The sequence below is a fragment of the Centrocercus urophasianus genome, unplaced genomic scaffold, assembly GCF_019232065.1.
Source record: "Centrocercus urophasianus isolate 14NV4802_14NV808 unplaced genomic scaffold, USGS_Curo_1.0 seq_16, whole genome shotgun sequence".
Lineage (NCBI taxonomy): Eukaryota > Metazoa > Chordata > Aves > Galliformes > Phasianidae > Centrocercus > Centrocercus urophasianus.
The window spans coordinates 44,835,877-44,851,740 of record NW_024884711.1 but is presented as its reverse complement, the minus strand read 5'-3'; the positions used below and the strand labels follow the sequence as shown (position 1 = coordinate 44,851,740).

Here is a 15,864-nt window from a genome sequence, read left to right as displayed (position 1 = left end):
TTACAAGGTTAGTTTTTAACCTAGATCTTTTTCCCAGCTTGATTTAAAGCACCACCACATGAATGTGCTCACAAGCACAATGGGATCTCCTCTTTCATTAGCAGTGACAGCTCGGAGTCCATGAACTCACAAGCTCGTTAGGCTGTGGGGACAAACTCTGGTGACCGTGCTGAGACACTGTTCCTCTTTTAATCCCAACATTGGCTGCTTTCCTCTAAAGACCAAGCTTCCCATGCAGCTAATTGCATTTCCAACTGCCATCTCCCTCACGTGTCCCTGTTCCAGCTGAGTCTGCATTCAGGCCAGCACAAAGACCATTCTGTCGTGCAGAAAAACAGCTCTGAGCTTTGTTTAACCAACACCAACACTGGAGTGAATGCTGCTGTTCAGAGTTTCTCTTGTCAAGCCCCACGATGAATTAGCATCCAACTTACTGGAGCCACCTCATAGCCACCAGAAACACACAATGTGCAAGTTAAGAGAGAACTGGGAATTAGTGAAGTAAAAAGACTATAAAAGTAGAGAGAGCAACAGAGGTGGTAGTTATTAGGATTAGTCTTTAGCATGGAATACAGGGAATGTGCAGATGCCAGCAGAAGTTTGTCTGTGAAGGAACTCAGGGGTCTCAGTTCAATGTTTTCTTAAGCTGAGGAAATTATTGAGCAGCACAGCAATAAAAGCAGGTAGTCACAGTTCACAATATCATTTAACAACTACAGGAGAGTAATGCATCCCACCAAGACACTCACCCTCAACATGAGACCCTTGGGCTGTTGGTCTAAGCTCCCATGCAGCAAACATCTGGAGCACAGCACAGCTCGCTCTGCCCTCAAGCCATGGGGCCAGCTCTGGACAAGCAGTAGGATGCCTTACATTGCTCACCTTGCCTAATTAAACCGTAGAACACACTGCCACGAGAATTTGTTGTTGCTATGGATGTATTTACATGGCATTTGAGAGTAGCTGAGTGAGTAGCTGGGGAAAAAAAAAAATGAATTAAAAGCTAATAAAAACAAAGGCACCAGCTCCAGCTCAGGAAGTCTCTGAGGAGGCAAGTGCATATGGAAGAACTGTTCTACAACTCTTTCCAGTTTTCCATGCTGTCCTTCTCCAAACATGTTCTGCTTTACCAGAGGTGAGGTAGCCTGGATTAACACCGCTGATTTTATGCATTAGTCATAAAATCATTTGCTGGTCACCTCCACGGCAGAACCTCAGGCAGTAAGAATAATATAAAGTAGTAAAAACAATATAAAGAGAATAATATAAAGTAGTAAAAACACAGACCAAGTTAAAATCTCATCAGATTTTGGGTAATAGTGGATAGCCAGGAGCTTAAAAAGGGTCAAACATGCATTGAACTTTCTCTGCATAAAATTGTGTAATTGACTGCTTTCTGCACAAGAACAACTTTTGTTTTCCCCGTGCAGGCTTTCGTCTCAGTCCATCTTCAAAAAAGGAAACTATGAGTGGGGGAGGAGAGAACGTTTCTTTTTCTCTTTCCTCCCCCTCCCCCCCCCTCCCCCAAACAGGGAATGCAAAAGCTCTGCATAAACATCAAACGACCCAAGCCTGTTGGTTTTTTTTCCTTCCCCAAACCCATACTGGGAGGAGCTCATGTCCTTTCCTTAGGAAGCTCACTCCTGAGCCCAATAAAAACAATCACAAACCTTCAACTGACTTCAAAAGGACAAAACCCATCTGCCCTCACTCGTTGCGTACAGACTGAACCCACCTCAGATTCCCTTTGTAACCAACAAAGATTTGAGTCACACGAGAAGCTCAACTTAATTAAGACTGAGATAAGTGGACCTTTGAGCACACCTGGTCTCTTTTCACTAGCTACAGAATTAAAACACCTGCAATGTGACATTTTACTTGTTAAAAGCTAACGCTGGAGATCCCTCTCATGACAATTAGGGACATCATTCAACTTTTGCAAATAACAAGACAAGCATCCTAAGTATGATAAGGCTTGCAGGTGAGATGATGTTTATTTAGTGCTTTAATCTCCCTTGGTCCTATGCCTCCCATTACTGTTATCATTTGCAAGCAGTGCATGCAAGTGGAAGCAGAACTACTCTGACCCTGTAGTTGATAAGCAACACAAAATGACTTGGTGTTATTCAATCAAACTCCACATCAAATGTGAAGTAACAGCAGGTTGTCTGGAGGCATGTAAGGAAATTAAATCATAAGAGATGACTCGATTTTCCATCAGAGTGAGATTATTATGGGAAAGCCAGATGGCTACAGTTATGTACTATGTTAGTGTCGCTTCTTTGATAGCAACTTTGGAACTGGAGCTCCACTTTCTTGGCCCTATACTCTCAATATGCTTACTTTGCTTTTCCAAAGCAAATGGGCCTCAAAACGCAAAAGAAACGAGGGAGGTACTCCACATGTTGGTTTTAGAGCACACATTATCATCGACATCAAAGCAGTACTGAGTCAGGCCCAGAGTATCAGCCTGAATCACAGCCTGGAAAACAACCCAGAGGCACAGACACAGCGTCCATCACCTGGGACAACAGAAAAGCCAATGGTACAATTGCTTAATGATGAGATGGAGTTCAGTGTATAGTAGCACCATCATCCTGCTCCATGCTTTTTGCTCAAGACCTCCAGAACTTGAGCAGGAGCAGAGGGGTTTTCATATCCTCTGTGCTCAAAGACAGAGGACCATCATAAAGTTGCCGCAGCAGATGACTGACCTCATGGGCTTCACCGAATACTGATGAGTGAACCTACAGCCCCATCCACGAACTGATGCCTTCTGACTCCCTACATGATGCTCCTTCCATCTTACACACATTTTCTTACTCTAGGATTATAAGGCCCAAAAGCTAATGGGGTGCCACAGTGAAATACTTGCTTTCAACACCTCACTGATCTACCCTGCTAAGTGATACATAAAAAGCCTGAGGACACAAAACCTTTAGAGTGGCATCCCCAGTGTCTGCCAGAAATAAGAGCAGAGTTAAGCGTCCATACACAGGAAGAAGAATGAGTCAAAAAGTCTTGCCTGGATTAATGTCATCCCTGCACTCTCCCCTAGTGCTCAAGGCATTAGCAAAGACTTAGTGCTGTAGGAAGCTCCCAGGGTTTAATAAGAGCCTTTGGGTGCTCTTGGAGGGCAAATTACAATGTGAAGGCAGGACAGACCTGCAGTCACAATGCTTCCTAACCTCTGATCATCATTCCAAGACGCCGCAGCTCACTGAGGTGCGTTCAGTGCCAAAACCCAGGTCTTTTGATGACCTGAAGAGCTGGCCAGAAGCCCTGGCAAAACTGTTTCACAAGAAAATTCCTGTTCGTTGAGCCCCAAATACTTTGTACGAGCCTCTTACATTTGGAGAGGAATGTAAACAGTTCCCTACTAGTCTGGCATTAAAAGCAACAAACACAGCTTGGCTTCCTTCTGAGGTCCACTCCCAGTGTGATCCCCCAACAACCAGCTGTTAGACAGAGAATTCTAAAGGATGCAAACCTTACCTGGTCCTAGAATCTGTTTATGAGTATCCCTCTCTAATATGCTTCTACTGTTTGCCTCCAGAACACAGCGCCAAACTGAAAGCAGGGTCTTGACACACAGTTCTGCCTGTTCTCCTTGCAAGTCCTTGCAAGAAATCTTATATTGCAGCTTGTTGGGAATTGAAGTCATTGCAGTAGCAATAATGAAAGTACCTCATTTGGGGAGCAGCTGCTCAAGGAAGCTTCCTGGCCACAGGAAATTTCCACAAAGTTGCACAGGTTTGGTTCAGGTCCAAATTAAACAACATCCAAGTTTAAAAATGACAAACCCACCCTCCTGTGCACCGAAGCTCCTCCTCTTCTGCCTTTGAACATCTTGTTGTTTGTTATTTAATAACAATTTTTTAAAAAATACAATGAAAAACAAAGCACAGAACTCTTCAGAGCGTTGAATCACAGAATCACAGGATGGTCAGGGTTGGAAGGGACCTCAAAGATCATGAATCTCCAACCCCCCTGTCACGTGCAGGGCCACCAACCTCCACATTTAATACACAATCAAATTCATTCATTTAATACTCGATCAAATTCATTCATTCAGGAGTTGCTGCTCTTCTATCACTGGGCCTCTGACCCAGACTTTTCTATCAACACCTAAGCTATCTCCAAGTTTTCGACTGCTTCCCTCCCTTGCAGAAATCGGAGACCTTAACAGCCTCCCTCTGCATGACTAATTAGTTGGGTCTTTACTCTGCTGGGTGAGCTGTGCAAGCCCAGCACGAAGGCATGGTTTGCAGCCTTATTTCATCAGGCTTATGTTGCTTGCTTGCCTGGCATGAGAGGAGAATTCCTCCCCACTTTCAGGAAGAAGCCCCAGCACAGAGCATCAGACAGGGGGAAAGTGCTCTGAAGCATCACCTGATGGAAAACGAAAGGTGAGAGCAAGCAGAGGGTTCTACGGCTCTGGATCACATTAGGAATTAAGTAACTTAAATACAATGTGCCTTCTTTATGCAGGGCAGCACGTCTAGATGAAACAAAGGGCTTCATGCAAGCGCATTTGGCACTCCAGGAAAACGCACTCCGTGCCTGTGGTCACCTGCACGGTACAATTCCTACCCATAGAAAACATCCACCAACTTTACGCTGCTTCAGGAGCTTTTATCCTTAAGACAACGCCACCGTAAGGCAGATCTCATTGATCTCACACCCTTCCTGCACCACACGGCTACGCATAACCCACAAGATTAACGAGAGCACAACCAACCAACCAGCAACGATCGCAAAACCCCGAAATAACCCTACGTACCTTGCACAAGGCGGCCAATTAAAATTCCCCTGTGCTCAGTGCTACGGCAGCAGCCGCTCCGAGCTCCCGGCCCTGAAATACCCACAGCCGCTGCTCTCCCCTCCCACCGCTCCCTCCCACATCCAGCAAAACACAGATCTGGGCCTGTTCATTAAACGAGACACCCACAGGGCCTGGGGAGAGTTACGAAACCTGCATAAAATGAGGTTTCTACAGCAATTGATTGTTACTTGCTTGCCTTTTTTTTTTTTTTTTTTTTTTCTTTTTTTTTTTTTTTTTTTTCCTCTCTCCACCCTGTGTGCAGTGACAGTGCTCAGCTTTAATCCCTTTTTACCTACGTTGCATTTCCATAGCTGTTTGCCAAGCTCCTGTACTTCCATCCCTGTTCTGCCGGTCTCTCTCCTCATGCAACTTCTGCACTTGCTGGAGGAGCACACAGGAGGTATTTCTCTGGGAAATGGGACATGGGGACATTTCCTGCTATTCAGAGCTAGCAGTGTGCAGCAGACACGTGATGTGCACGGACTGCCCTCCCAAGTAGTGGAAATAGTGCCCTCCTTCTTCTATAAAATAAATTGAAAGAAAAAAAAAAACGCTGGGAGAGGAAGAAGAAATGGGGGAGGGAGGAATCAGGGGACGGTGGGGTAGAGAAAATTAGGGGGTGGGGGAAGAGGAAAAACGGGATAAAAAAGGAAGAAAAGATGGGGAAAGAGGAAACAGAAAAAAAAGGAAAAATAAAAGGGAAAAAAAAAAGCGGGGGGGAGAAAAGGAAAAAGAAATAGAAAAAACAAACAAACCCCAACCAAATTCTGACTCCATCAGAAGGGTCCAGAATACTCCCTGCCACGTATCAGAACTCTAACTGCATCCCATGTCCTGAACATAAAGCCCTGCTTCTTTTTCCCCAGTCAATCTGCAATTAGCAAACTCCCACAAGCGCTTTATGAATGCGGCCGCCTCCACCGCACGCTCACTCTCCCGGTCAGGAAAAATACAAATATGCTGCACGACAAAAGCCCCCACACCCTCCCCATCTGCTTCAGAGCACAAACAAAGCTCCATTATTTTCCAGCACTCCCAGCATGTTCCGACTCAGCTACTTGCCTCTTCCCTGGCTTTACGACCTTCAGGACTCTTCCAAGCTACTGGAACTCACAGTAGGCAGAGGGATGAGGACAGTCCAGCTTTGTGTTGTAAGGATGCATGGGAGGCAAGAGGTGCCTCAATCACCTTTTGTTCAGAGAGGTTCTTGCTGCGTTGATTTCCTTCCTACTTTCCCAGCCTCACAGGATGTTTTTGGAGCGGGACGTGCACATAACTCACTGTTCTGCCTCACACAATGGTTTGTAAGACACAGAGAGACAGAGCAGCAACCCCTATACACCCAATACTGGGAAGGATGCAGCCAAGGGAATGGAAAGGGTGAGCAAGCAATGAGATCACTGCCAGCCTCTGACCTGCTCTGCAAGCTGAGAAGGCAAGGAGCCGGTGATCAAGGCTTCAGCAATAACTACAGACCTTTCTCTGCCTACCCCAAATTGGGAATTAAATCAGATTTCCCACATCCAGAGGAAGTGCTCACCCATCAGGGACTGGATGGCAGGTGGACACCTTGTCACATGAGACAGATCTTTGCAAAGACGTTTATGTCCAGGAGGACCTTCCAGCCTCCTGATCTTGAATGAATGGAGATTTCTCCATCACAGTGCTTAACGACAGTGCCTACCCTGCAGAATGGGTTTCAGAGGCTGCAGTGCTAAGCATTTCCTTTCCAGCATTGGTTTGTGGATCTCCAGCAGAACTGCAAGTAAGGCCCAGGAGCTCTGCTCCCTTTAGGTTCACCCCATTGAGTGCATTTGGACCTGGATATCAAGCTCAGCTTTGTGACTTGGCCAAGTGTTCCTTGAAATCCTGTTTTTCACCCTTTATGCCTTTCAACTCTAATCTAGTAAAGATGCAGTGAGAACCTGTGCTGACATATAGTGATACAACCATTTGCTTTTGGACACTTCTTTTTCTTTCACTCGCACTTCCTTATGCTCCTGCTCATTTCATGCCCTTCCTCATCTCCAGCTTATCCACAGGCCTGATAACCCTCAGGCTTTCAGGTTCCTTTGAGAGATCCTGCCTGTCTAATCTGCTTTCTTCCTTCTCTGAGCAGCTTTGCATCCCTGCTGCCTCTGTCCTCAGCACTGAGATAAGAGCTCCACCTTCCAGACCCAGATATTTCCCACCATCAACTACCCCCACTGCATGGACAACTCAACAGGTGGTGCAGCAAATACTGGATTGCCACAATTTTTACAGCAAGAATTGACTTTGTTTCACTATAAAAATCCCCCAACGACAGTGATTTGCTCCTATTTGAACAACTGTTCTAGAATGAGGATTGTCCTAGAATGAGGACTGCTGACTGCCCTGCAGCCACAATCAGGGCCTTCAGCACATCCCCAGAGGTTGGATGGGGCCCTAGGCAACCTGATCTGCTGGGGGGCAACCCAAAAAACTTTTTTTTCAAGGGAAAAATACATAAATTACAAGGTAAACTTGATAGACTTGCAATAGCAAAAGCCAAACCAAACCAAAAATTGGAGACACATTGAAAGCCAGAGTCTTTGAATGAAAAAAATCTTCAGCTGGAGCTTTGTGAAGCCTATTCTGCTTACAGTTTTCACTAAGTGAAAACAATGTTTTCCAATGAAGTCCTTAGAAATCTTCTCTATGAGGTCTAGGTCTCCCTCATTATCCAACCAGATTGTTGTTATTGAAATCATCTCTGGCTATTTGCAGCCACAGATCTCAAAGACAGACTGATATTAATTTCCACATGGGAGCTTAGGGGATACCACTAGCATTCCTCTGTCCACAGCCAGCAACAACATGCACTCCAGGCTTTGTATTTTGCTCTTCTGCTCAACTACAGTTTTACAGCTTTGTTTCCTACACTTGCAAGTGCCCGTCTGGGGAACACGGTTTAAAGAGATGTAAAATTATCACTACAAATAGCTAATAAGGAATCAGAAAAGAGACAGTTGCAGTGTAATGGTACCAACAGACATGCTTTCTCTAAGAGGTCCAGGTTTGATCTTAATTGGATGGAACAGCAAGAAGGCATTCAGCCATCTATGTCAATTAAAAGCCTTTGGTCATCAAGAAAATACAAAACTGGCTTGGATCAAGAGAACTATGAGAAGTTCACCTTGCTCCTTATGCTTTGAGTTTTTAGCCATGGAAACAGAATCGTCCACCAAATCTCACCAACTACTGAGAAAATCTTTTCTTCAAATCCAGCTTCCCTGAAATGAGTGGCATTTTCCATCAAGGAGGGGTTTTTCGTTCCTGTTTTTCATTGCTTTGGCCTATTTATAGCCTATGTTCCTCTATTGAAATTGGGCACATTTTGAGTTCTGGGGCTAATGGCACTGTATATGCTGAGTCAGTGCTGCTGGCTGGCACATCTTTCTGTCACCAAGGCAATACCACCCCATGTTACAAGAACCAATCATTCTGGAAATAGCCGCCTTGTGACTCACTCAGTTACAAGAACATCCTTGACGATGCCAGCTCTGATAGAAGGTTACTGAAGAATGCCCCAGAGCAGCAACACAGTTCTGCAGCCTTCGATTCTCACAGTGCCACTCAGAAAAAACTCATCTCCTGCTGAAGCTGAGCAGCAGACACTGTTGGAACGTATGAAAAAACATTTTTTCCCCCCCAAAAAAAGTTCTTCTAGCATAAATGTCAATATCAAAAGGTTTACTTTTCCCTCCAAAAAGCTGTTTAAAAAAATAAAAATAAAAATCAACAGCTTTGCTCACTTCTCAGTGCATCTTAAGAGTTTCAGATGCACATCAGCATCAAGCATAAAGAGGGCCGAGTTGAGAGATGAGGAGGAAATACAAATCAAAGATGGAACCAGGCCCATGCTCCCAGCTAGCACCAACACTTTATCTCTGCCTAGCTTCAGGCTTGGACCAGGGCTGTCTGAGGCTTCAGCAGGGATGGGGGCAATTGTAGTTGACGGGACCTTACTGGGTCTTCATACTCTAACATAGTGGTGGATTTCTGATCTAACCACATTCTCTTTAATTCCTGTGCCTTGCAAGGTGTTTATGTGTGCCATTGGGAAACTGTGCATGGAAACAGTAGCTAGATGTATGCAATTATTCATATCTCATGCAAAAGAACTTTTGCAACCTTCATGATTATCAAATTTGTCCTGGTTGTTTTCACTGAGGGAACACTTAGTTTTTTTTCTTTAAAGTGTGAGGTAGGCATACAATGCAGGTGTGCTTAGAAAACAGCCAGAAAACTAGGATTGACAATGAGCACAGACATGTTTTCTACACCTGAGCAGCCATTCACTAGTAAATGAGCATAGAAACCAATCACTTGTAGAAATTCTCAAGTCACATCAGCATGCACAGTAGCAAATTCAAGTAACATACATTGCAAACATTGTATATATTTCTATACTCTCCACCAGAGATGGAGCTGATGACAAGACAAGATCAGGGATAGATTGCAACAAAAGTGGCCAGAAGCAGGACCAGCACAGAACAAACGTAAGAGAAGGCATGGAAAGGTTATTTAAAAAATAATAATAATAAAAATAAAATCACAATCCACATTGAGATTATTTCCTTACCATACTCATTTCCTTCCATAGAAAAGCTCTATGAAGAGTTAAGAGGCTACAACATCTTCTTGCAGCCTCCAGTTTCAGTGTCTCCTAGACAGAGCTCAGATTCAGATCAAATATCATGGTATTGATCCTACAATGACTCTCTGCTCGAAGACTCAAGAGAGTTGATCCCTACAAGCATGCACAACCTACTCTTTTCAGTTTTGCTTAAGCAGCTATTTCCCCAGCTGCTTACACGACTTTTGGTAAGTCTGTCCCACCTAGTTCTCACCACTGGCACAGCAAAAGTTCTAACACCAGTAAGGACTCACAACCAAGGACTAGTAGAAGTGTGGTCATCCTAAAAGCATAGACAAAGCCCTGGACAGAAAGCTGCTTTGGTTAAGTGAAACCCATCACCAACCTGGATCTCTTCACAGTAAGTAAGAACTAGTAAGTGGCAAAAAAAAAACAACAAACAGGAGCACACTGGCCATCAGCATAATGGACTAAACGTTGGTCATGATCCAAGGACCAAAAAAGTACCCAAGAATGACATGTGTTAGTCACCTTGTGCCTGTTAGTCAAGCTGTACCAGTTCTTTAGCCTGTTGAACAAACACCACCTGCAACAAGGTGGTGCTGAAACTGTTCATCATCAGCTGCACCAATCCACAGCCTGTAACACACAGCACTGCAGATGAGCCTACAAAGACAGAACAACCAGATGGCCATGGGGGTGATAGCAACCATGTCAAGGTGTACCTCTCTCCATGTGGCTGTGGTACTTACCTCTGCTCTCAGGGCAGAGGGGCCAATTGAGATGTCTGTCTGTCTCGCAGTAAGTGCCCTCAAAATGTCAGGGTGCTGCATGGCTCTCAGGACCTTTGAGGGCCCAGATAATTTGCAGACACTTTGAGAAGACAAGGGGCACTTCTCCAATTGTATCAAGCCACTCATCATGTCCAAAGACAAGCTCAAGTACACATGTAACATCATGTGGTATGATGTCCCATTGCCAGCCAACCAAATCAGAAGAGGCATAAGAACTCTATTTGGATGATTTTTTCATTATTATTATTCTTTTTTTTTTTTTTTTTTTTGGTAACAACAAACAGAAACTATTAAGTCTTCTTTAAATAAACCCATAATGCCCACTTAGCTACAGGAATGAAATGTGACTCGTGATTCAAAACTATTTATTGCTCTTTAGTAGTTCATCCACCTATGGCCTCTTGCTAAAGAGGAAAACAAACACTGGCCTCTGGCAGCCAGTCCCAATTGCATAAGAGCTGCTGTAGGTGCAGAAAGCACAAAAACAGACAAAAAGAGACCCACACAGCACCTGGATGTCACCTTTCAGCTCAGAACTCTATCTATGCAAAGTCATTTGAAACTGTGAGACTTCCAGTCATTAGTTAGGTGGATGGATAAGTTTCCAGAAAACCATATCATACTAAAAAAAAAAAAAAAAAAAAAAAAAAAAAGAACCCAAACACATTGCTCTTTCGTTGTAGAAGAACAATAGCATCCCTTCAGGCTCTTAAAATAACATGCAATTTGTCTGAGTCAGGTCAGAGAAATGGTACTGGTTAGATAAGCAGGTACTCATTGCCTGTGTCCTCTTGGGCTGCAGAACTGCCCAGCTGGGGAATGGTGCAGGGGTATCCCATGCTTGCCTATAGAGAATAGTGACTTTTACCTGTGCCCTTCCAAACAATCTGAGCAAGGTGTCACAACACTGGCTTCAATACCGGGACCTTCCTCCCACTCCCTGGCAAGCTCTGCCTCATGTATTCAGTTGGTGGATCAGAGGAATCCGATAGCCAGAGCATCTGGCACGTGGAGACATGAAAGGGGAGCAAAGATGCATAGGTACACAGATATGAAAGACTTGCAGAAGGAGAGTGCAGAAAACTTAATTGATTTCTGCTCTTTCTCAATGCATGGAATGTTTCTGACTTGAGGCCAGGACCAGTCCCCAGCTTATCACCCAGCTGGCTTTTATCAGTCACACCTGATAACAACACCTTTTCATTTGGGAGGCTGGGAAGGGCTTTCTCCACCCGCAAACACACGCAGTGTGGGAGCAGATGACAAGGGGCAAGCCATGAAGGAGCAAATCAGAAATCCCATCCCTCCCATTTCTCCAAACCCCTGTTGGGACAGCAGTGTAAGTCAGCACATCAGCCAACCCCTTCTGCTGTAAAAGCAATGAGTCACTACGAAACTGTCCTAAGAGGTCCAGCAGACCAGGAAGTGTCCTTCCCACTGTGCCACAACACTTCTGTACCTTTCTTCTTACAACAGCACCACCTAGGCCTGGTTTGACCTCTCCCTTCACACAGGGACAGCCATGTCCTGCCCCACTGGGCTGGATGCCACCTGCAACCACAGGGCACTCCACCAAAATGAATCCAGCAGCACAGAGATGTGGTGCTGGAGGAACAAAGGCATGTCTGACAGCATTGAGGTGAATGGTAGTGTGACACCTTGCTCCTGCAGTACACACCCTGTAGGCTTTGTGAACGTTTGCCTCTGTGCAGTGAGGAAACAGGCAGCACGGAGGAAGAGATGCAAGGATTTTGCTGAATTCAGTCTCCTCAGATTGTCCTGTATATTAAACGTGGATGCACCTACAAAATAAGTGCATCCCAGCCCTGTGAAATACCACTAAATAACACTAAATGCTATAGAGACACTGTCATTCACTGAACATAACCCTGCTTCAAAGCTGCAGCTGCCTGATCTTCAGCACAGCACAGAGAATACAACCACATTTTCCCATGAGACCACCCCAACAGCATCTACCATCCAAACATTACCTGAGCATAAAGCTCCTTCCATAGGTTCATTTGAGTTGTGAGGGCCCCTTAAAGGCCCCCTAGTCCAAATTCCCCTGCAATGAACAGGGACACCCACAGTTCCATCAGGTGCTCAGAGCCCCATCCAGCCCAACCTTGACCATCTCCAGGGATGGGGGATCCACAACCATTCTGGGCAACCCATGCCAGTGCTACACTGTCCTTATCACAAAAATAAAATAAAATAAAATAAAATAAAATAAAATAAAATCACTTTTTTCTTATAACCAATCTAAACCTCCCCTCTTTTCATTTGAAAACACTTCCCCTTGTCCTATTCCCTCTTACCATGGGCTGAGCTGTCATCTGGGGACACGCGGCCACAGGCGTGGAAAGCAGAACCAGCGATGAAAAGCACCCGTTCTATCTGTTCAGCTGCTTTATTTACTCATTTTAAAAGGAAGGGAAAAGGAAAAAAAAAGTGGAGGGGAAAAAAGAAAAAAAAAAAAAAAAGAAGGAAGTAATGTTTCTCTCCCAAAGCACGCTGCAAAACATTCTTGGTAGACATGGAAACCCCTGGCAGGCTGCCAGCCCTTGGCAGGTCTCCGCAATTAACATTTCAGCAAGCAACTCAACCCTGGAATGGCTTTTCGGGAATTTAAAGACAAACGGCAGCCACAGACGGGCCACGGGAATTGCTGCTCCCCGTTGTAGGCATTGGGCTTGTTCCTTGGTTTCCCTATGGGGAAGCTCGTCATCCTCCTGTGTTACTCAGAGCAGGCAAGCTGTGACGGAGCAGGGTGGAAATGATTGCAGCCTCCGCACTTCTGCAAAAGAGATTTCCTAGCCACAGCCTGCAGGAACAGAGGGTAACCTTCAAACACACACAGGGAAGCTGCAAGGACAAAGGGGACTGCATTTGACCATGCACTGGGGATTAAACTGCAGCAGAAGGTATTTAAGAAGCTCTGCTCCTCCCCTGCCCTAGGGCTGCCTTCTCTTTGCTCACCGTTGTGTTGGAGAGCAATGAGGAACTGGGAGCACGGGCTGCTCTGCCTGGAAGTCTGAGAGCTCAGAGAGCAAGAAAGCATGTGGGCTTTGGACCTGACTGCTCTGGGAAGAGAGAGAGAACAGAGAAAGCCTGCACAAGAGCATGGGGTCTTTGGGGGTGGGTGGGCAGGCAGGGATGATCCCACGCTTAGGCAGGAGAGGAGAACCAGTTCCTCAGACTTCCATCAACAGTGCAAACAATTTTGTGATGTGTGAGTGAGCATGAATACAACAAGCCAGATGCCCAATGCAAATGCATTTGCATTAGAAACCTCTTGTCAAGAATCCCTATTTCCATGGTATATCAAAGCTAGAAAGAAGCAAGAAGTCTCGCTGCCCTGCTTTCTACTTACAAGCATAAGGCATTTTCCTGGAATACCTGACCTTGAATCTCCCATGGCTTTTTGTCCATAAGCCCAAAAGCAGGCAGGCAATGAAGAAGCCCCAGAATAAAGAAGAAGGTGAGGAAACAGGAGCCACATCTCCATCCACATGCAGTGGCTTGACTGCAACACAGAGTAAAATTGCATGGTTCAGGTCTGCTACATTCTCCAAAGCAACACTATGGTGCAGCAACACCAGCATCCTGATGATTAACAAGATGGCATGTCTAACAAGATCCGTATTTATTTCTCAAAAGGATGCAAAAGACACAGGTGATAAGTAGGAAGCTGTGGTTTCACTAAAGACTGGTGGTCATCTACTAACCAGTGAGTACATGAAAGCACATGCAATCTGGACTATTACAAACCTTATCTGATGAGCTGTCAGTGCTGGTAGGGTTGTATGTTGGAAAAGACAAGCATTTCCCCTCTTTGCAAAGCCCACTTCCTCACTGTTGCTAATTTTGCAAGTTTTGCAACACTTTTTCTACCTGCAAAGCATCCTTGAGATGCCAGGTGGCCTAAGTAAAAGTAAATGTTTGCATGGGAGTTTCCTTGTCATGAATAAAAATTATTACAAAGTAAAAAAAGAAAAAGAGAGGAACTCTCAGTGCTCAAAGAGATAGTAGGTCAACATTTAAAATCCCAACAGGAGATTCTGCTCTGACTTGCTGACTGTGTTTCCAAGTTGTTTCAAAGGAAGAAGTCTGGAGATTGAAGGGGCAAAAAAAAGTGCTTTTTTTTTTTCCTCCTGAAAACTAAAGGGGGCATTCAACCTCAGTGACCCATATATTGAATAATAAGTAAAAACACTCAAATTTGTCTGTGCTATTTTTGCATAGCTCTTGGTACAAAGGATCCCCAGCAGCGATTTGATGTCACAGCAGTAGGGAATTCATAGTCTAACCTGCTCTGTGCATTATGGAAAAAAAACCAACCTCCTTGCTAAAGCAGGTTTCCTAAAACAGGTCACACATGAAAGCATCCAGGAAGGTTTTGAATATCTCCAGTGAAGGAGACTCCACCACCTCTCTGGGAAGCCTGTTCCAGGGCTCTGACACCCTCACAGTAAATAAGTTCTTCCTCGTGTTCATGTGGAAGTTCCTGTGTTCTAGTTTGCAGCCACTGCCATTTGTTCTGTCACTGGATGCTGCTGAAAAGTGCCTGGCCTCATCCTCTTGGCCCATGTCCTTCGGATATTTATAAGCATTGATCAGATCACCCCACACAGCCTTCTCCAGGATGAGCAGCTCAGGGCTCTCAGCCTTTCCCCATCAGGAGATGCTCCAGGTCCCCACCGTTTCCACAGCCCTCTTCTGGGCTCTCTCAAGTAGCTCCCTGTCTGCTTGGAACTGGGGAACCCAGAACTGGACCCAGTGCTCCAGATATGCCTCCCCAAGACAGACCTGAAGGGAAGAATAACCTTCCTCACCCTGCTGACCATGCTTATTGCAATGCACCCCAGGGTTCCATTGGCCTTTTTGGCTACAAGGGCACACTGCTGGCCCATAGACAGCCTGTTGACCCAGTCCTCCTCCGCAGAGCTCCCTTCCAGCAGCTCAGCTCCCAACCTGTACTGATGCATGTGGTTATTCCATCCCAGGTGTAGGACAGAATGAGATATAATGACTTTAAGTTGTGCCAGAGGAGGTTCAGGCTGGATGTTAGGAAAAACCTCCTCTCAAGAAGGAGCAGCCAGGCTGTCCAGTAAAGCAGTGGAGTCACTGTCCCTAGACCAAGGAACAAGAACCATGGGGATGACACTGAGAGACATGGACAGTGGGAATGGTGGGGTTGGGCTGACATTTAGACTACAGGTCTTTTCCAGCCTTAATGTTTCTATGACTCCACACTTGTCCTTGTTGAACCTCATGAGGTTCTTCTTTGCCCAAATCTTAGCCTGCCAAGATCAAGCAAGAATTACCCTCATATCATCCTTCCTCCTTTCACAAGGAGGACAGCTGGTAAGATTTTATCCAACATCACATTTTTAAAATGAATTACACAAAAATTCAGCATCTCCCTGACCTTTATCCTTTGGCCAGTTTCAGCTGAATTAAAACACCAGAAACAAGACTTTCGAAGTCCAGTGGAGGAAGGGTAAAGCAGTGAAAGGCAGAAAGGTTAAGAACTACAACAACAACAACAACAACAACAACAACAACAACAACAACAACAACAACAACAACAACAACAACAACAACAACAACAACAACAACAA

At 45.1% G+C, this 15,864-nt stretch overlaps 1 protein-coding gene across 6 annotated transcripts in view; it reads right to left on the bottom strand.

Annotated features, from left to right (window-relative positions):
- ALS2CL (ALS2 C-terminal like) overlaps positions 1-15,864 on the bottom strand; it is a 66,670-nt gene that overhangs the window by 30,313 nt on the left and 20,493 nt on the right. Inside the window, exon 1 of one of the 6 annotated variants that reach the window (XM_042816781.1) lies at positions 5,888-5,982. The exons of 3 other annotated variants lie outside the window; for them this stretch is intronic. Coding sequence is in view for 1 of the 3 variants with exons in the window: in XM_042816775.1 (XP_042672709.1) it covers positions 5,122-5,190 (69 nt within the window). In the remaining 2 variants the exon portion in view is untranslated. Of the gene's footprint in view, positions 1-4,783; positions 4,867-5,121; positions 5,205-5,887; positions 5,983-15,864 lie in introns of those variants that run through there. 2 more of the 6 variants (XM_042816775.1, XM_042816779.1) reach the window with 2 other exon arrangements.